Source organism: Coptis chinensis, chromosome 1, assembly GCF_015680905.1.
Source record: "Coptis chinensis isolate HL-2020 chromosome 1, ASM1568090v1, whole genome shotgun sequence".
In the NCBI taxonomy this organism is placed as follows: Eukaryota; Viridiplantae; Streptophyta; class Magnoliopsida; order Ranunculales; family Ranunculaceae; genus Coptis; species Coptis chinensis.
The window spans coordinates 1,115,784-1,136,276 of NC_141456.1; the positions used below are offsets into that span (position 1 = coordinate 1,115,784).

At 36.4% G+C, this 20,493-nt stretch overlaps 3 protein-coding genes and 1 non-coding gene across 4 annotated transcripts; 1 reads left to right on the top strand and 3 right to left on the bottom strand.

Moving 5' to 3' along the window:
- Positions 1–1,374: 1,374 nt before the first annotated feature.
- Positions 1,375–10,290, bottom strand: LOC147521092 (uncharacterized). Its single transcript, XM_086590312.1, is given in 12 exon segments — positions 1,375–1,693; positions 1,936–2,157; positions 4,147–4,372; positions 4,751–5,108; positions 5,680–5,790; positions 6,563–6,920; positions 7,298–7,460; positions 7,660–8,275; positions 8,779–9,066; positions 9,068–9,124; positions 9,126–9,525; positions 9,743–10,290. Coding segments are annotated over 12 exon segments (3,477 nt in total). The 5' UTR covers positions 10,267–10,290; the 3' UTR covers positions 1,375–1,539.
- A 785-nt stretch (positions 10,291–11,075) lies between these two features.
- LOC147521093 (uncharacterized) lies at positions 11,076–14,322 on the bottom strand. The gene is made up of 11 exons (XM_086590523.1): positions 14,026–14,322; positions 13,796–13,953; positions 13,560–13,712; positions 13,302–13,433; positions 12,657–12,807; positions 12,526–12,564; positions 12,372–12,446; positions 12,062–12,121; positions 11,631–11,695; positions 11,424–11,514; positions 11,076–11,313 (listed from the first exon to the last, which is right to left on the bottom strand). Exons 1-11 carry the CDS (start codon positions 14,113–14,115, stop codon positions 11,260–11,262), a joined length of 1,068 nt encoding a protein of 355 aa, XP_086446649.1. The 5' UTR covers positions 14,116–14,322; the 3' UTR covers positions 11,076–11,259.
- On the top strand, positions 14,251–14,323 carry TRNAR-ACG (transfer RNA arginine (anticodon ACG)). Its single transcript has one exon. It is a non-coding gene; the product is annotated as a tRNA-Arg (tRNA).
- A 498-nt stretch (positions 14,324–14,821) lies between these two features.
- On the bottom strand, positions 14,822–18,191 carry LOC147521095 (transmembrane 9 superfamily member 3). The gene is made up of 6 exons (XM_086590423.1): positions 17,873–18,191; positions 17,164–17,790; positions 16,415–16,552; positions 16,154–16,310; positions 15,581–16,065; positions 14,822–15,394 (listed from the first exon to the last, which is right to left on the bottom strand). Exons 1-6 carry the CDS (start codon positions 18,019–18,021, stop codon positions 15,175–15,177), a joined length of 1,776 nt encoding a protein of 591 aa, XP_086446549.1. The 5' UTR covers positions 18,022–18,191; the 3' UTR covers positions 14,822–15,174.
- Between the last annotated feature and the right edge of the window lie 2,302 nt (positions 18,192–20,493).

Sequence of the window (20,493 nt, forward strand, 5' to 3'; positions counted from 1 at the left end):
ACAGCCCATTGACTTGTAACACCAGCTCATTCCTAATCATGGACAGACAATTGCAATCTTTTTGTGCATTGGATGAGCAGAGCATATGTGATGCTGCACCACATATACCACGATGGTATGAAGCTGTCAGATATTATCACTGGTCCAAGACTGAGGTGGACACACAGACTTCAAGCAAACTAAACAGCTTTAGCTTTTTCCATAAGGCACAGACTCTATCCATGGCAGGCGGTTTTGGTGACGGACGGCTTCGAATGCAATAGATTGCCCAGACTTGCATACAAAACTAAACTTAATCAAATCAGGAAGAGCAAGTCGTTCCCTGATTAGATGCAAGATGTCTTCCGGAAAATGGCTCCAATTATCCTCTGTCAACTCCATTGTTGGGATGGGGTTGATTCATGAAAACTCGTTTGTCAAAACTAATATAATTCTATATTTCTTTCTCGGGTAGGAAACTCGTTGTTTTAGGAGTTAGGTATCCAAAATTGGAACTTGGAGTCGTCTTGGACCCTTCGGGTAGAAACCACGGAAGGCCCGAATGAAGTTGGATGGTTTTGCACTGACATGATCTCTACCATTGGGTTTTTGAAGCTGGCTCCAGCCGGCCCAAGTACGTTGATAAGCTCCCTTCACCCATCGTATAGTCGTATGGTACTATGGATGCTTTCCACTTTCATGGATGGGTAATCATTCAAGTTGTATTGCAAGTGCTAAGAGAGCGAGTTGATGAGAGGCGGCAGTGAGAGAGAGAAGAGAGATCGAGTGGAAAAGTTGTTTCTATTTGCAGTGAGAAAGAGAGGAGAGATCGAGAGTGAGAGTTGTTTCTATTTTCCTATCATAGTAGGAAAATACCGGGTGACTAATTCAACTTTGGTAAGAGGTGTTTTCTATTTTTCCACTTCTAGTTGGATAATTTGATTTGCCGGCTAATTCCAAATAGTGTTTGTCAGGGCCTTTAAATGCACCCAAACACTGACAAATGGTGCTTCTAGTGGAAAAATACAATTAACCACCCCCATTTGCCAGTTAACAAACACACCCTAAAAGAGAACCATTATCGGGAAAAAAAATAAGGTTAACTAGTATTACCCCCACTAGATGAGCCAATTAGGATTTCCCCTATATTTAGGGGGGAGACCCTAACTTCCCATCTAGTGGGGGGAAATCCTAATACCCAAAAAAATAATGATGGGTAAAATGAGGTGAGACTGGATATCTTAAAGCCGCACCGATCCCCCTTGACATTGTATCATCCATTTAATAATGACAATGCAGTTTTTTGTATCCAAAAAGCTACGTTTTTCTCACCCAACTTCATATACAGTAAAAATCCATTACCTAATAAGATTAGTCAATGGGAAAGGATCAAACTACAAAAAAGCATTTTAAAATTAGTTTTCATCTTCAATTTCAGACGATATCTTTCTCGTATGGCCATATTACGCTGGAATGATTCAAGATACAAATTTTACACTTAACCTAGAACTTTTGAAGGTACAAGTGTACAACATTGTAATGATTGTATATACATTGGATTTACGGCTTGATTTCATCTTGCAATAGAATCTCGTATATATCCGTCCTCAGATTCAATTCTTTATCACGCATTACTTCTTGGAGATCTGACATTTCTTTTGCAGTTAGGATCGAATTCAGTTTGAGAAATCCATCAAGCCACAGCTTTTTCGACCTGTGGAACATGTGGAAAGATTACAAACAAGGGTTAGAAAATAAAAAAGTATAAATGTGAAATAGTTTGCTTATTCACTGTCAATTCTAACCCAAGGAAAACGAACATCAACTGTCAGCAATATCCCATAACACGTTTCCACTAATTTTCTCTACTGTGAGAAAGAGGCATTTGATTGACCAATAAACAGTTCACGTAACCTAATTTCATTCTCAAAGCATGCCCAAGCAAGCAGTTCTTACCAAGGGCAGGCATTGATAGCTCTGAAGAAAATCCGTCTAGCTGCAGAGAGATTGCACGCTACGTCAGCCTCATAAGCAAGGTAGCATCTCCATAAAATTACACAATCCTGCAATCTATCATCAGCTACTGCCCTCTCAAATAACGCATGGATTCTATGTCTAGAACCTTCTTTGCCCAACTCATATGAAAGTGCAAACAGCCACAGAATTACAGATGGCTTCCTGTGAGAGTAATAGGAACATAAAGTATTATAGAGTATGAAAATAATTGCAAGACCATAATAAATGCTCCTTCCGCACAAAGTTGAACATAATACCATACAGAACATAGTAAGTTACTCTCATCATATGTATACACTAGTTTTCAGGCACATTCGTTGAGCATCTTACTTATGCAAGCATAAATGCAAGTGTGATTAGGGGTGTGCAAAAAACCAAGCAAACTGCGGAACCGAACCGAACCGAACCGGCCAGTTTCGGTCAGTTCTTTTTAATAACCGGTTCAATTCAGTTTGAAAAGATGAGAAACCGGCCAGGTCGGTTCGGATTTCGGTTATCCAATATTAAAATCCGTAATATCCGACCTGAACCACTTTTTAGTTAGGGTTTGCTACTTATGTTTTTGACTCTTATATCTTGGAATAAAAGAAACGCGCTTTAGCCGTTAGATCTTGGAATAAAAGATAAATAAAACCCTACATTCTCCATTTCTCTTTCAATTCTCCAGCAGTCCTAACTTCTCCTCCTCCTTCCCCCCAGCTAGTTTCACTTCATTAATTCATTTCTTCTTACCTCTCCATCCAAATCTCTCTCTCCTTTTCTAAGTCATTCACAAAATAAAACATCAACAAACACATGTTAAAGATTTTTGGATTGATTTCTTAATTGTTGTTTGGGTTTTAAGTTTGAACCTAGAAATGAGGAAGTTAAACTCTAAGAATAAAGAAGAAAGAAAGGTGGGCAGTAAAAATTCATTTTTTTTTTCAAATTTCTTCTTTGATTTGTTATTTTATATTTGAAATTGTGTGGTTTGAAAAACTGACTGATCCGAACCGAATTTGTCGGATCGGTTTGTGTTCGGTTTCGGTTTGCTTGACTGTGTAACCGAGTTGGTCGGTTCGGGGTTGGCGTTGGATTCCGGTCAAAACCGATCCGATCTAACCCATGCACACCCCTAAGTGTGATCCAAACTTTATCCCAATTTAATGGACTAAATGCCACAACAAACTGTGATATATATTTGGAGAAACTCAAAGACTTCAAAAAATATGTAATAGTGTCAATATTGGCATCCGCATATTGCACCTTTGTAATGTTTATATATGCTAAAATTTTAAGGAGCGCAGTTTATGCCGGGATTGATAACCTAAATTTTTATGTGGCAATAGGAAAATAAAAATATTGGTAGGAGCAAATGGCCAAGTGGCCCATCTATTTACCATTGAAAAAAACAAAAATGCTAGGTGTCAAAGGACGATTGGGCTCACAAGCCCCGCTCTTAATCATTTAACTTGACAAGAAGAAGAAACAATAGAAAGTCAAAATAAACATCATTTTTTTTCTTTATCATATTATATAAAGTGAAATTACATATCTAACCCCACTCTACTCACAAAATCAAATCACTGTTCACATGGGGGTAAGATCTCTATATAATAGTTAAATAATACATAGGTAAACAGTTACAAAAAAGAACAAAGATTAGACTATTACATATATAAATCGTCATCTCTATATAGTAGAACAACAGTCTACACATAATAAATCATCATTTTCTTTCATCATCTCTGCTAGTTAATTTTCAAAGTTGTTGAGGTAGGATAGATACTGAATGGATAGGATATTTGCCACTTGCATAATATTAATACAATCGACATATACAAACAAATCAAACTATAACACCAAGTGATGTAAGTTTTCTTTCTGAATCTTTCTTGTCGAGTGGTAGCCTTTTAGCGGCTTTATTGCTGGGACCTACTCTTGCTGGTTGTAAAAATTATTTGAGAATGAAAAACATTTTCTATTGATTTCTTTTTATTTCTGTTTTAAAAAATAAAAATCTAACAAATCACAAAAGAGTAATAGTGACCAAATACAAAAAAGTAGCAATTTATTTCCTGTTTCAAAAGCATTTTATTCAAATTTATGACACTAGTAAGTACATATCATGCGTGAAACATTATTTATTCATATACAAGAATGAATACTTACGTGTGACAAAATTCATCGAATATCAACCGAAGTTTGTTTGGTACAGTGTAAAGACAGCCGATTTCTATGAAAGCAGCCAATAACTTTGGATTGTAAGGATAGATTTGCAACCCTTGCAAGATAGACTGAAATACTCTCGAGGGTTTTAATCGTTCATAGTGCTTCTGCAGCCTCTTGATGTAATAGTTGAACAAAAATTCCAGTTGAGAACTCTGGCTTCTTCTTCCTGGCGTAAGAAATATGTCAGTAAATGAGAAGGCGAGTAACACCTAAACAAAATTTTACATATATGTAAGCGACTAGTATAGGGTTTGCTAATCAAAACATTTGTAGATCCTATATCATCAGATTATCTAAAGCACCCAAGAGGATGCTTACTAATTGCTATATTACAGTGCACCTACAATGCTATCCTTCCTAGCATTACATCCAGCTTATCATTCACATCTTGCTATATGCTAGATTCATAAATATGTCCCTTAACTACCTAAAGCTAATCCACAAAACAAGCAACTAAATTTGAGGCATCTTTTAAAATATTGCAAAGCAGCACATGTGGTAACAAAAAAGAGTGTCTATGAATTTATGAAAGCTAAAAATTGACCTGGAAGCACCATAGAGAAAGCCTCCTCAATAACTCCAACACCAGAAGCCTCTCCAGAAGTCAAATCTTCAAACAAAGAAGCAGCACAGATTAAAGCGACCGACTCATCTTTAATATCTCCACGGGCCCATGTAGCTCGTAATGTTCTGATTTGTTCTTTGAACCCTTGGCGTGCTCTCAATAGTTGTGGACTTGATGGTTGACACTTGAATACACTGTATTTGTCACCACTTCCTAAGCAAGATAGTATGTGCACTGCACGTAATGAGGATGATTCTAATCCTTCGTCGGAACAATTCGAGAGCTCCATTTCAGCATACCATAAATATAAAAGAGATATGTTCGACTGAAGATCCTGCTGAAAGTTTTCAAGTAAATATAATACGCATCACTGGCGTAATAAGCACAGGTTCATGGATACTAAAAAGACCCAACATGAAATCTCCTAAGGCGATGAGTTCAAAATTCATATCAGATATAGCATGCATGCAACTCCAGAAATGCAGTTATGAATAAAATTATAGTCCATCTCGACATGGAAAAATGACACTAGAATGTTCCATCACCAATCCAGAAGATTCCTTCTAAAAGCTTTGCCAAACAATCAGGCAAAGTTGAATTTAACATGCTGGATTCAGCATCAACATTTAATTACAAGAACATACGTCATCAACAGTCATGAGACCTGGGTTTTCCAAAATAGGTCAAACAAAAACCATACAAATTTCATAACCACTCAACTCTATCAGTTCAATCCTCCGAAAATCTATCAATTACTCCAATTTATAAGCATAATTTTCTATAATAAATATTAAACCTAATCAGAGTTTTGGCTAATTATAACAATAAACAGCAATTTCCTGAAAACGAAAAAAGGTGGGAGTTTCCAAATGTTAAATGACTACACCAAACAATTCTAGAAAACTCACCGATGGAAGGTCAGTGATTGAGGACAAGGCCATATCAAACACCTTTCTTGCAAGATCAAGATTACCGAAAGCAGCCTCAGTTTGCGCATAAACTCCGCAAAGTAGTAAATCCTATGCAAAAAGAAAAAGATATGCATGAGTATTAAGACGTGCAACTGGTAAAGAATCCAACGAATAGATAAAATAACATAACATAACATAACATAACATAGCATGTTTCATGATTAGATAAGAAATTGACAGAAAACCCTTAATCATCTAAAGATATTTAAGTAACTGACATGAACCTGTTATATATATTGATAAGAAATATAATTCGAGCTCATTACATCTTGTATTCTTTTTTTTCTCTCTCTCTCTCTCTTTATATATATATACCCATTTACACCTAGCCCTTAAACCATCCCTTTCCCTGGTGAAGGTAAGAATCAATACCCAGACCTTGTTTTTTGTGTATGCTATCATCTTGGATTCAAAGCTACAATCTTAATAACATGTTCCACCCCTGTTAAAAATCATTCTCGTAATAATAAATTAACGCTAATGGGCTAAGCTACAGCGCACACCTTACAAATAATGTTGTACCAAAGTATATTAGCTTCCACATGTGTACTAAGACCAAAACGCAAATGTGAGATCCCACAAATTATCATATGCAGCCAAAAGAAATGCAAAAAAGGCCTCTCTTTAACTTCTTTTTTAACGGTGGGACAATCCTAACCTGCTATCAGACACTAGCTATATGAATCCAACAGAAGAGATATTGACTGAATATTTTACTTACTAAAAGTAGCACCATTTCATTTTCAAGTAAAGAGTAAAGAGAGAATTCTACAATATCACAACATTTAGATAATATGTGCCATATGTAGCAGAAACATACCTGTCGATCATTTTTCAGTAGGCGCTTGGCTAAAGTGCGTGAGGGGGTGGCTGAACAGGTAAAGGAATTCATTTTTGTCATATATAGCTCCTCAGAAACAAGAGCAGCTTCTTCCAAGATGTAGTTGCGTGGAAAAGCAGTCAAACAAAGACAGATTGTATTGCGGAGGAACTTCATCATATTAGTCCTGCTAGTTATGTCCAATGAATTTCCCAAAAGGCATGTCAAATTAAAACCATTTGAATTGCTTTGAGCTTGTGTCGACTCATTAATTTTTCTAATATCATCTAAAATGGAATCTGATAATGTCTCTAAGCTAAGAATCTTTGCCATCCAACTTGAATTGTTAGTGCAAACCCTGAAAAAAAGAAAAGAGGGTGTGTTTATGGAGTCTTAAAAAATATCTAAACATATCAAACATATATCAACATAGTGTCTAATAGAGCACATTATTTATTTGCATGTTGACATTGGTAATTTGGTATCACTGTATAATAATGCATGATTTCTTCCATTCAATATCACAACATGAGTAATCTGAAAAGCATTTAGTGAAACTTTGCCACAGTAAACTGTACAAATGAACAAACTCAAATGTTCTTATTGTAACAGATACTATATCAAAGCAAAACAATATATGATCAAATTGCAAAAAGCATGATTAACATTTACTAACTAATATTACATACATAAATTTGAGGCATAGTGAAATCAAGTGAAAACTCAGATACTAACCATCGAGAAAACTTTCCACCGAAAAAATCAATGAATTGGGATACCAGCGACAAACGAGCCTCCTCGCAGGACAATGAGAATAGGAATTCGCTAATGTCTTCAAATAGTATGACTCGCAAAATCTGCTCTTCACCTTCTCTGTCAGGAGGATCATCAGGAACCACTGATTTTCACAGATGGATACATAAAAGTCAGTTACAGTTCAAGAAGCAAATCTAGTTAAAGAGAGAGACGATTAGCAACTAGCATGAACATGAACTTAGAGCAAGAGTTAAATAATCCTCCAATCCTCCAGGAACAGGTGAACTACAAACGTGAAACGTTAAAAGCTACAAGGAAATGGTCAAGGGATCAGAGCACACACCAGATTTTTCTCAAGATAGGCATCCATTGCCCAGAGTCTCTTGATAACTCTTCTTCTGACCATCTAGTCCATACAGCTGTGTCCTTAACCTCACATTCAGCCTCTTTATCAACATCAATGCCCATCTTTCTAAGTAAAAGTTCAACATCATCATCCTGCTGGATGGCCTCATCCTCAAGATTCTCTTCAACTCCATTGCCAACTGCAACACCATCCATTAGACCTTCTGCCTTTCTACCGGTTTCGTCTTTTACTAATGGAGGTTCTGACCATCCTGTCCAACCACCTTGACTTTCCTGAATTGAATCCTCAATAATAACCTTTTGCCTATTCTCCTCTTCTTTTTCTAGCCAAACTGACCACCCAAGAGCTCCATCTTCTCCAACTCGCGAGCCATTCTCATTCCAGAAATGCTCAAAAAGTCGCAATTTACTTTGTTCAGTGAGGAGTAAAGAAGGAGAAAACAAACTGAATTCAATTTCAGCTTGAAATAGCGCGGTTGCTAGCTCCTGATAGCCAGATTGCCACTCGAACCGACAAAGACTAACAAAAGTATCAACTAAACCAAGTTCCACTTGAATAATATCACGACCTAATTTAGCTGTTTGATGACCCTGTATCAGAGATCCAAATAATTTTTATTTACACATTAAAAAAAAAAGTCAAATGAAAAACATTTCTCAGCTACTTTACTTCATACCACATACGTACAAAGAGCAATCAAAAGAGAATATCTGAGCTATCAATATAGACGATCAAACATTATAATAAAATTGTAACCTGATATATGTCCACTAAATTTTAAGTAAGGGCCAATTAAATAACACAAAAGGATAGAATTATATTAAAAATTCTACAATCTTCTTTCCGGTGACTTTGGTGATAGGATAAATGAGATAATGGCTAACCCTCAATTCCGTTTCCTATTGTAGTTGTCTGGATACAGAGCGGGCCACGTCCCACAGAAACTAAAATTTTCTGTACTTCAAGATTACAGAGTATATATACTACTAAAAGACATACAGCTAAATATATACTTCAACAACATACATAAAATTCGCCTTGAAAAGTAAAAATCTAAAAATTCATGCCTTGATGTACTAGAATAATAGAGAACCTGCCTAGACAGCCTCCCACATGCCGCAGACAGAGCTTCGATCGCATGTGCATACATTTTTCTAACTTCGGAGACTTTGAATCTTGAGAAATCCCCTTGAATAACACGCAGAAACTCTCTCCAAAGCATGTAATTTCCAGAATGCTGGACCAAGATCTTTTCCCACCTTTCAATGAGGACCTCCCTATTGTCCCTACTCTGATAAGCCTTCATTAGAGACAGCAACAAGTCCTCATTATCCGGATTGAGCTCAGTAGCCTTCTCCAGTATACTTATTTTCTTTTCAAGCCGCCTGCAACCTAGCGGCTTTCTGTGGCTGCTTACTTGAAATTTTATCCTGAAACTCCCGCAAATGCCAACCAAACTTTTTCATCATGCGGAGACTCCCTTGACATTTTATTGAACTCCCTAGTCCGTCGTAACACTTCTTCTTCCCATGATTCTTCAATTACATCATTCGTTGCACCTGGCTTTTCAACAGTAGTTGATAAAGGAACAAAGTCTAAAAATCTTCAGAAATGCCAGGAGAAGCAGCAATTGACTACGCTTTAAAGTCCTTGTGGACGTTCTAAAACCGTGTACTTTGTAGACCAATACCGTCCACCTGATCGTAGCTTATCGTCTAAAACATCAGTATCTTGGTCTCCATCCCATAATGAATCCCAATTTTTCCGTTTATACAAAGACTGAAAATGCAGTCCACATAATTCACTAGGTTTAAGCGGCTTGTAGCGAGCAACATCCATTCTGTAAGCAAATATAAAAACCATTATCATCCTAAAACTAAATATGCACATAGCTAGCTAAACCTTCTATACACCATCCTCATTAAAAAAAAAAACAGACATATAAACAAGCTTAATTTTACAAATACAGCAACGAAAAACTATTCCCGTCTAATAACAAATTTCAGTTTATAAAATTGACAGATTGCAAAGGAAATGCAAGTAAAAAGGTTGCAAACCTGTAGAGAGAACCAAAAGCCAAGTTATCGCGATCGCCACGAGAATCAAAGTAATAATCCTTAGAAGGTTTAGTATCCAAATCCTCCTCCCAAGCTTTAACACCTCGTTTCCTAGAAGAAGCATTATAGTTAAAGTAATCAGATGATTCAACTCGTTCTCTCTTTCTCTTATGCTTACTCTTTTTCTTCTTCTTTCTTCTTTTGTCTTCTTCTTCAGAAGAAGAAGAAGAGTTCAGTAAAGAATAAGTTTGATTCGAAGAAAGTGGGACGACTTCTTCTTCTTCTTGTTCCAATTCATCATCCTCGTATTCATCTTCGTATTGAGAAGAGATGGATTGATTAACGATGGAAAGATCAATGGTGAAACTAGTGTTTGATAGCCATTGAGATTGTTTTTCTCGAGATTCGTGTTGTGAGGATGGATTCAAAAGTGGGAATAAAAATGATGATGATGAACTGGGTTGTTTTGAGGATGGAGATAGTTTTTCGCCTTCTGCTTCTTCTTCGTTTTGTTTCGCTTCCATTTCCACTTGCCGAGCTCTTCTACTTTTGAGCATTTTATAATGTCTCAAAGCCCAAAAGATTTTACGATTACGGGCTTCTTCATGGGCTTTGGGCGGTGACAAAATAGTTCGGTTCACATTATTCCCAGTACAAGTGATTAACTGATTATGGTGGGTTTGAAACTTTATTCATCTCCAAATGCTTCAAAACATTAGCCCAATGCAAAGATGAATACTTAGGTGATTATTTTTCTAAGTCAAAATAAAAGTGAAATCTTCAACCGAGATAGTGACTGAGTTGTGAATTTTGGACGGGATGTTGGATTCCGTCTCGTGTGATTTTAAAAAAAAAAATAGGTTTTTTTTTTCCACACATAATGTTTCGTTCCGTCTCGCATGATTTTTCAGACGAGATGTTTCATTCCGTTCGGAGAATTTTTTTTTTTTTTAAGTCGGTCATTCCATCCGGGCGTTTTTTTTCGATTTTTACGCCCGAATGGAATATAACATCCCGTCCGAGATTAATATTCACCTTTGTATTGGGCAGCTTTACATTGCTTTTCACCAAAACGGTGGAAAAGAGGAAAAATATTGTCTACATAGAGGTGAAAAAAGGGAAAAATATTGACTTGTATTGGGAATGCTCTAAGTAGCATTTCTCATGTTGTTGGTGATTGTGAAAAACCAACAGATTCTGGCACCGAACCTCATACTGTATGTTCTTGCTGTAAGTGCATACTTAATGAAGCTGAACCAGTTCACGTTCCAAAATTTGAATTTCTTTACAATTGGAATTTGGAACTTTATAGGGCCCTCCCTCCGGAGTGAAAGACCGAAAGAGTAATTTTTTACTTTCACATTATGAATATAAGAACAACAAAGGTCACGTGCCAATGATAGTTTTCATGAAACTAATTAGCTAAAGCAAGAAATTTACTGCAATGAGCAAGTAACATTTTATACAGTCACGCAGCACCCTGTTCAAAAAACTATGCAATTGATCCGCCCGGGATTCTAAATAAATTGGTCCTTGTCAGATGCCAATTTATATGTGCGAGTGATGCGAATCTGTATCAAGGACAGAAGAAATGCAATCAATTAGATGCAAATGTGCAGAGAAAGGAATATACAAGCAAGCATTGCTAGCATAGTCAGTTCCAAGCATTTCAACAATTTACCTGCGCAAATGCATATATTGCTCGCAAAATTCTAGCATAATCAGTACCAAGCATTTGAATGACAACATCTGCCAAGAGTGTTCCCCACAGCCTGCAAAAGACACAAAGATAAACCATATAGTATAATCTCAATGAAACAGATTTAAAAGTAAAATTACTGAGAGATGATAACAAAAGTAAAAGATGGCAGTTAGAGAGAGAATATACATTGGCCCAAATAACATCATCACGGTTCTAAGGCCCAAAAATCTTGATGCTGCACCAGCTAAACCCTGTAAAAAGGCAATGGTAGCTCAAACGTTCAAACAAATAGATAAAGCAAAAACCATCAAATCCTACTATAGAAAGTGAATGCTTGTCATCTTTGTACATATGCCCAGCATACTTTCAGGCCTCGTGTAATTCTACTCATTCTCATCCATAATCAATTTAGAAGGTAAGACTGTCCCTTAAGCTGCATCTATACTTAAAAATGATATTATACTCTCCAAGAAGTAGTCTTTTATTTCTTTGATTTATTCCAGAAGAAACTGACGGTAATCTCAATTTAGAAACAAAAGATCTTGGTGTACAACCTACAGTTTAAATGGTCCAACACCGTAAAAATTGCAGTAACATTAGTTGATTTGCAAAATCACCTGTCTTGCTGCAAGCAAAGCTGTTCTTGGCTGCAGGCTCAAAGCTGCCAATTTACCTCCCTGACAATCAAGATTTTAGCAGTGGCATTAACCAAAAAGACAGCTTTGCAAAGTAAACCTATAACCTATTGGAGAGGGCAAATTGGAAATAATAATAACAGAAAAAATCATGGCTATAAAGTATCTATTGCTCTCTAAAATGACACTTTGTCCCCCCCCCCCCACACACACACACGAAATACCACTCAAGATGACTTCTTCGTATATAGCATTAAAAGGAAGGAGATAAAAAGCCCAAAAATAAAGGTACCTCTTTGATAATCTCACATTTTATCTGATAGTTTGCAGCTTCTGATAGCATCTTCCCAGATAATCTCCTCGCTAACTACCATAAAGGAATTAATATATGTATATAATTGTTACAAGAAAAACAATTGAAATCGAAAAATGTGGTGTCCTCATACCAATTGATAAACCTTTCCCAAAGTAAACATACTACCAGCCTATCAAACAAAAGAAATAGGATAAAAAGTATCAGTAAAGTAAATAGTAGAAGTTACTCATAATTAGTTGCTAACTTGTTAAGCACATAAACCTTCATAATTGTTGACTTCAACTCCGCTGCACCAAAGTTCAAAGCAGCAACTGCTTGCACCTTCCGCTTATTCAATCCAAGTTCTAAGCCATGATGACTATTTGATACCATAGAGTTTTCCCATGACTGAGATGCATGACCTGTTTCTCCACTGCAAATAGTTTATGAAAATTCCTGTCACAACTCACAACAATAACAAGTAACGACTTATCTATATGCTAATGAAAAAAGTTCTAGTTAGGCATTTTGTAAGGCGGGTAAGAACTATGTCACATTGTAACATTTGGCACAAATGTTACGGATTAGGCTGACTATTCCGGTAAAAGGTGAGTTAATTGATACCGATAGGTGTGTCCGTATCAGACACAGCGGATTTTCAAAAATTGAGGCATATCACATACAGTATGTGTCCGACACAGACACGTTGAAACGTATCAGACACAGATTATTTTGAAAATACGGTGTGTCCATGTAACTTGGGGTAAAAGTAATAGATTTGATCTTCTTGGTTTTGAGGTGTCATCCTTGTCATGAGTTTTGTGTGCGTCAGTGTGTGTCACCACGAAAAATCTCCTCTCAGAAAGTACATTGCTCTTTCTTTAGTCCTAAAAAGTGTGATATTCTAAATTTAAAAGAGATATATACCTTGAGTACTCCTGTATTAGATGAAGAAAAATTTCCACCTCTAGGTCTTCTGTTGAAAGTTTGCTTGAACAAGGAACACTCAATTTTTTCCTAATGCCGAGCAAAATCTCTCTATAGGATGGCCGCCAACCCCTTTCATAACAATAAAGAAAACCAATTAGATTCCTTAGCATATAACAATTCCTTAAAACAGTAAAAACCTTGTAAACTTAATTGGATTAAATTATTTTATACATGTGACAAAGTAACAAATATAACCTTAATGTAGAACGAGCATCTGCAGCAAGATACATGAACCGCGACTCAAGAAGCTCGAAAAAATATTCACGCTCCTCATAGTCCTCACCAATTGTAAAATAATCCACATCAGCTTTACTACTTGTCACGGATTTGAGCAACGGGCTAAAATAACTGTACATAAAAAAAACAAAACAAAACAACAATCAACAGCAAACTTGTTAAACAACATTGTAATTGGAGAAAAGAGAAGTTACCTGGGACCGAAAAGAATATGTTCAAGCTCGTATAGTTCAGAATCAGTAGCTAATTCAAGAACTAAACGGAGGTCAGGATCAAAACTAGCTTTGCCTCTTGTTGAAACTGCTGAATGAGAACAAGAAACAGCAAAACCGACACGTGTTTTATGCAAAGTCTGCAAAAAGTAAGAAGAGAGTTTTATTTATGTCAAAAGTAGATAAATAAATAAAAATGTTTAAAAACTTACGAATGAAGGGAGATTTAGGAGTGGGTATTTGAGTGAGGGAGTTTTGGTGAAGGATAAAGGGAACGTTGGAGTTGGAGTTGTAGTTGTCATCGCTTTTTACTCTTCAGTGTTGTTGTTGTTGTTGGAAGTTGGAACGAGCAGAAAACTTGGTCAATCCGGCACTGATTGCTCAGTTCTATGAGTATTTTAAGTAGACAAAATTCACTGAGCATTCTAGCAGATTACGACTCTGTGGCCCAATGGATAAGGCGCTGGTCTACGAAACCAGAGATTCTGGGTTCGATCCCCAGCAGAGTCGTTTTGTCAAAATATTTTACTTTCATATTCACACGAAACTTCGACTGGTTGTCGGTGCATATCTCAACAATATTCAAGTTTTTCTTTGAACGTGCTTGTTATTTTTTGAATTTCTTCAGGGTGGTTCTTATAGTTCTTACAAACTACAACAACATTTTTAACACCAGTGGGAGATGGGGGGGTAAAGGCATGGGGACATGAGAAAGATTAAGCTCGACACCTGGCACAGCTAAATTCAATGGCCAACCCACGCTTTAATGCCTCAAGAAATCTGCAACCTCTATGACAAACTTACTACAAAAAGGCATAAAATGAGCCTTTGCAAAACATATAAACGTCCTATATCACTTGCTTTTGCAGAGAAAAATATACTACTTGTCAAATTCCTATTCTGGATCATTAACTCTGATTTGTCATGCTCGGGAAGGAAGTGGAGATGAAATGTCCTGCAGCAATCATTTGTGAAGTGTATGCAAATGAAACAATAAAGCAAATGATGTGGTCAATTCGGTTGATCCGATATTTAAAAAATTTAGAGAACTGTATTCCAAAGAGTGCAGCCAACATAGAATGATACAAAGATTTTTCTAAAGCACCGTATACTGTCTTGCCAGATTACAGACACCAACCCACCTCAATCTCGGCAGCCAAACACTCCCTCAAGTAAAAGCACTATCAAACTAAGTACTCCCGAGCATGGCTTTAATTCAAGTTGTTTCTGCCACTGAGATGAGCTCCCAGTCCCCACTACCTTTAGCAAAAATCATATGATGTCTATAACAGAACCTACTGAACAAAACGTTGAAACATACCAACGTACCCCATAACGTGAGAGCATACAACTGCATATCATTATTCGCACTTGATGGATCTGTATATATGACGGACAAAGAGCAAAGATGCACGGAAACCGACAGTACCAAGCATAAGAAAGAAACCATAGCAGATGCAAGCCATGTACCCAAAGAAGAACGAGGTTTGCATAAAGCCAGACATATCTGAACGTGCATAATAGTAATATAAGCAGTATCCGTAGATAAACAAGCCAGTTGATCCGCCACATAGGAAAGACCTGTAGAAATTAAACATAAACAAAGAGATACACATAAGCAAATCTAGCAATACACTATAAATGAGAAACAATACATGACAATAGGCACAAGGTGCCAAATTAGCTTTAAACATTGATGACTTTCAGAATCTTGCAGAACAAATTCAACAAGCACCAGTAATCATACAAAAAAAAAAGTTCACATACCTCCACCACCACTCATGGTCTTCGGCCGCAAGTTGGAAGTATGTCAACGCCACAGTGATGAAGGCAGTAACAATCAAAAGGATAATGAAGACAATAAACAGGATGCTGTATATGGTGTAAATCCGGTGTCCCCAAACACTGGCAAAGATGTAGTAAAGTTCAATGTAGATAGCACTGAAAGGTAAGAACCCAGCCATTGCCATCTGGGGAAGAGACCCACGGTACCAAGGAAGGGATGGAATTTCTCTCGGATATTTTGTGGTCCGGCAAGGGGCTTGAAACTCAGACTTGCTGTTCTTTCCAGCAATCCCGCCCAATACTAGCAAAGGGGATGTGACTAGTGTCCATATGAGGACTATAACCACAATTGTTCCAAATGGTAGTGCTGCAGTTGCACTATAAGCAATTGCAACAGTATTGAGAAAGCAGAATGTAAGAAACAGAGGCCCACAGAAAAGGCATCCAGTGAGCAATAAATTTCGCACCTATCAATCCAAATTTTAAAACCTATATTAGTTCAGCATACATTTATATTCAGTTCAAAGACAAAAACCTTATAGGGAAAATACAGACCCAGTTGGATCCTTCAAGCTGACAATAGAAAGAGGTTGCAGTATAGCCAGCAATCCCAGATGTAAGTGCATATATGACAACCAATGCAGTAAAGAGAGCTCCTCGGTTATATGGATAAAACACCCCAACTAGAGCAAGTACGAAAATGAAGATTGTACTGAATACATGCCCAAAGAAAGGCGTAATTAGACATTGTAAATAATAAAGCTCCTACTGTAAGCGTCTGCCACGCGCAAACTGCAGATGATACGAGATACTCACAGAGTAAACAACTGGGTGCCAGAACCAAGGGCCGCCGCAAACAAAGACTTGCTCTTTGGGTACCTGAATACATCACCATGAATGTATTTCCACCCAGTCTCTTCCTGGTCATCGACAGCTTCCTCATCGTGTGCATACCTTTTCACGATTAATTTCAAGTAAGAAAAACGGAATATAATAAATGGCTGAAATTGGATCCATACCATAGAAATTCACAAAATTACATCAAATACTCCAGTCCTTGAGGACTTGGGCCTAGTTAGCATTTTGGCATAAAACGTGAACTCGGTCTAATGCTTATTTGTATATTGCTGTGGTATTCATTACAAAATTTGGGCAAGAAAAGTAACAAAATTGCATGGCGTAGTCCTCACTAACTTCACAGTGAAGCAATGCACAACTGTTAAACTAAAGGCCAGCTAATAAGGACAATGTTGACCTTAGATCTAGAACAAAGCTATTTACAGATTTACTTCGGGTACGCTAATTAGTGTTGCGGAATGAAATCGGTCTAGTACTCCAGTACGAGTATACTTCTTCACATACACCACAGTACTCACTACAGATATTGGACACAAATGGTGAATAATATAGTACATATGAGTTGACCAAAAACCAATATTCAAGTGCTAAACTAAATGCCAGCTAATTAAATGTTATAACAAACCTAGTTCATAATGTAAATTTATCAATCTACAAAGTCAACATTCAATAAACAAAGTATACAATAGCTGAGATAAAATTCTTACTTGACGAAATCGTTCTTAAGAACACGCATGAGAATGGTAGCAAGAAATCCAGTCAACAAAAGAACCGTGACACAGGAATTAATAATGGAAAACCAATGAATCTCCAAATGATGTGGCAACGAACCAGCCGAAGAATACTTGTCCATTCTCTTATCAAAAGGAGTACTAGTCTCTTTCCATTTCACAGTATACATAAACTCAGCTTCCACTTCCCTATCTTCCGTTAAATCAACTAACGAATTGGGATCCGTTCGCACATTAATTTCAATAACACGATCTTTATTATAATTAATATCAAAGTGAATATGTCTATAAAGATAATATTTATATTCACTTGAATCAATTTTCCCTTCTTTATCAACTTTACCAATAAATCCCCATATTGGTAAATCATCATAATACATTTGGAAATAGTAATCTTTATTTACTGCTTTACGGAACTGAATTACTTCTTCAGTTGTTAGTTTTTTCTTACATACAACTTCTGATTCTTTTTCAACTAAAAAATCTAACTTATACGGTGCACTTACTAAACGATCTCCATTTAATACTTCACCTAATGCTTCTTTTTTCTCTTTTAAATGTTTTGGTATACAAAATGGTAGATCGAAATACCGGTACGTTTCACTGCCCAAGAGAAATAAAATCGTATTAGAAAAAGAAAAAAAATTATATTTTTATCGAGATCTGTGTTGGGATTTTGTTTTACCTGGGATTATGGAATGGGCCCACTTTATTGGCGTAGAGAGGAACTGGATCGTTGAGTTTGTAACGATGGTCTGAGCCGTCGGATCTGGTGAGGTGGATTTGTGAGAGGGAGAGTATTAGAATTGTGAAAAGGAGGAGAGTCTTCGCCATTTTGTTTCTGTGTTCTGACTTTTTGCGTTTGAGAGAGAGAGAGAGAGAGAAAGGAGATGGGTGTGTTTTTAACGATTTGTTTTTGGGCTTTTTTTTTTTTTTTTTGTTGTTAAAGTGGTAGAAATGGAGTAACAAGTGCGCTAACTTATTAGGTGGGGTTTGAGATTGGCACCGACGCTAATATTGCGCCTGACATTGTAGTATTCGGCAGTGGGTTTGTGTAACTCTCAATACAATTTTCCAATTTTTTTTTTTTTTTTTGGTCCTAAATCCATCCTGAATTTTAAATTCGAATTTAAGAAAAAAACACTAGATGTAAATTTAAATTTTATGTAAATATAAATGTACGTATAAAAAAAAAAATATGAAAATTTAAATATACGTTGGTAAAAGAAGACTCTGTAAATTTGATGATGTTTGCCCCATTTGTTATTGAGCCGAAATTATTAGTGAAGATTGTTTAAATTAGTCTGGTTTTCTTTAAATTAGTAATTAAAATTTATGATAGACTTTAGACGAAATTATTATTGGACTTTGTATTTGAGCCGTAATCCATATTGTGTGACTTAGATGAGTTAAGGATTTGAGGTTGTAAATAGCTACTGCCCAATTGCCCAAGATCCTTGAAAATCAAGCCGAGCTTTTAGAGTATGAACTTGAGACCAATAAGATTTGGGTAAAAACGTTCTTACTCAAAATGAATCAGGTTTGAAGAATTGGATCGGGGTTAGTGAATAATGAATAGAGCCAAGCGGCTCGGGCACGGCTCACTCGTTTATTTAATACACAATCCAAATATGGCAAGGAACAGGTCGGGTTTAGGTCAGGTATGCGCATATCCGAACCTTAATATTTTCATATTATCTTAATGAATCTAAATCTGAACCTAAATTTTTTCAAATATTTCAACTAGTGGTGTCTCTTTTTTTCGAAAGGCCAATTTTCCTGAATTCCGATCCAATATTTTTTCAAATTTAGCAATGATATTTGTGTTCCAATATCCAAAATTCTGATATCCGATTTTTTCAAAAAATAATTGGCTCGAAATTGGATATGTTTTCAAAATCCAATCCAATCCGATTTTTCGATTAATTTATGAATTTTTAACATATAATGGTTTATTTAATATAATTACTAAATTAAAACTACATATAATTTACAAGTCAAATAAAAACCTTAGAGAGGTAGAACATTATCTCTCTCACAACTTCAATAAATCAATATTGTCATTCTAGTACATGTCTCAATTTATCCCATATTCCTATTTACTGAATTAATGCATTAGCATGAAGATTTTTTTTACTGAATGAACATGTTAAAAGGTCTAAGTTGTTTGCTTAATTAATATATTTCAAAATAATTGCTAAATGAACGTATTAACTGGATAAAAAGAAATTGTTCTTCTAAAAGAAAATCCAATTATATAATTCAAATTTCCGATTTACTTTCATATTTTATAGATTTCGAAATTTCCGAAAATTTTATGATTTTCCAAACTTTCTGAATTCGGAAAAAAAATTACCATCCGAAAAATAATTAGATCGGATTTGGAAAATATACTGTCATCCGAAAAAAATTGAATTTTTTTCTGAAAGTCCTTTATCCGATCCGATCCGAAGTCACCCATAATTTAAACTGAATCCGAACCCGAATGGGTATAACTATAATTTTGTATTTCCCTAAACCCACGGGATGTAACCCATACCTGACCCAAATACACAAAACGGATAGGTGTGGAATTTGAGCCGAGTAGCTCGTTTAAGCTCGGCTCAAGCTCTTTCATTTAACTAAATGAGCCAAACTTGAGCCTATATTATAGCTGCTTAGTAAATGAGCATAATGAAGTTCAGCTCGATAAACTCAAATGTCATCATCACAGTGTAAAATAGTCGAGCTACTTAGACTTGGCTCGAGCTCGTTCATATAATATATGAGTCAAGCTTGAGCAAGGATGTCAAAACGGGTACCCGACCTGGCTTGAATCCGACTTTGTGGGTTTTGAACGGGTATCGGATTATCCGAACCCAGACCGATTTTCAACGGGTCTGATTTAGAGTCGGGTATTTTGTTGAGAAGTGTGACCAAACCCATGGCCGGTCCTAAGGCTATGTAGTATAAGCCCTTGCATAGGGCCCCCAAAATAAAGCAAAACAAAAGGCCCCATTTAGCTATAAAAACCCCACTATAATGTTAAAAACCCAAACAAAAGCCCATTCCCGGATAAAGAAAAATGAAATAAAGGCCTCATTTTGTTCAACTTGCATTGGGCCCATTGAAACTCAGGACCGGCCCTGACCAAACCCTACCATAACCCTTTATTTCGGGTACCCATCGGGCTCGGGTTCGAATTTCGGGCATGATAAAGCCCGATATAAATGAATAAAGAAAACAATAAAAAACTTTATTTGAAATATATATCTACATTTTACTATTTTTTCCGATATCCACCAATCCTTCAAACAAAATAAAATC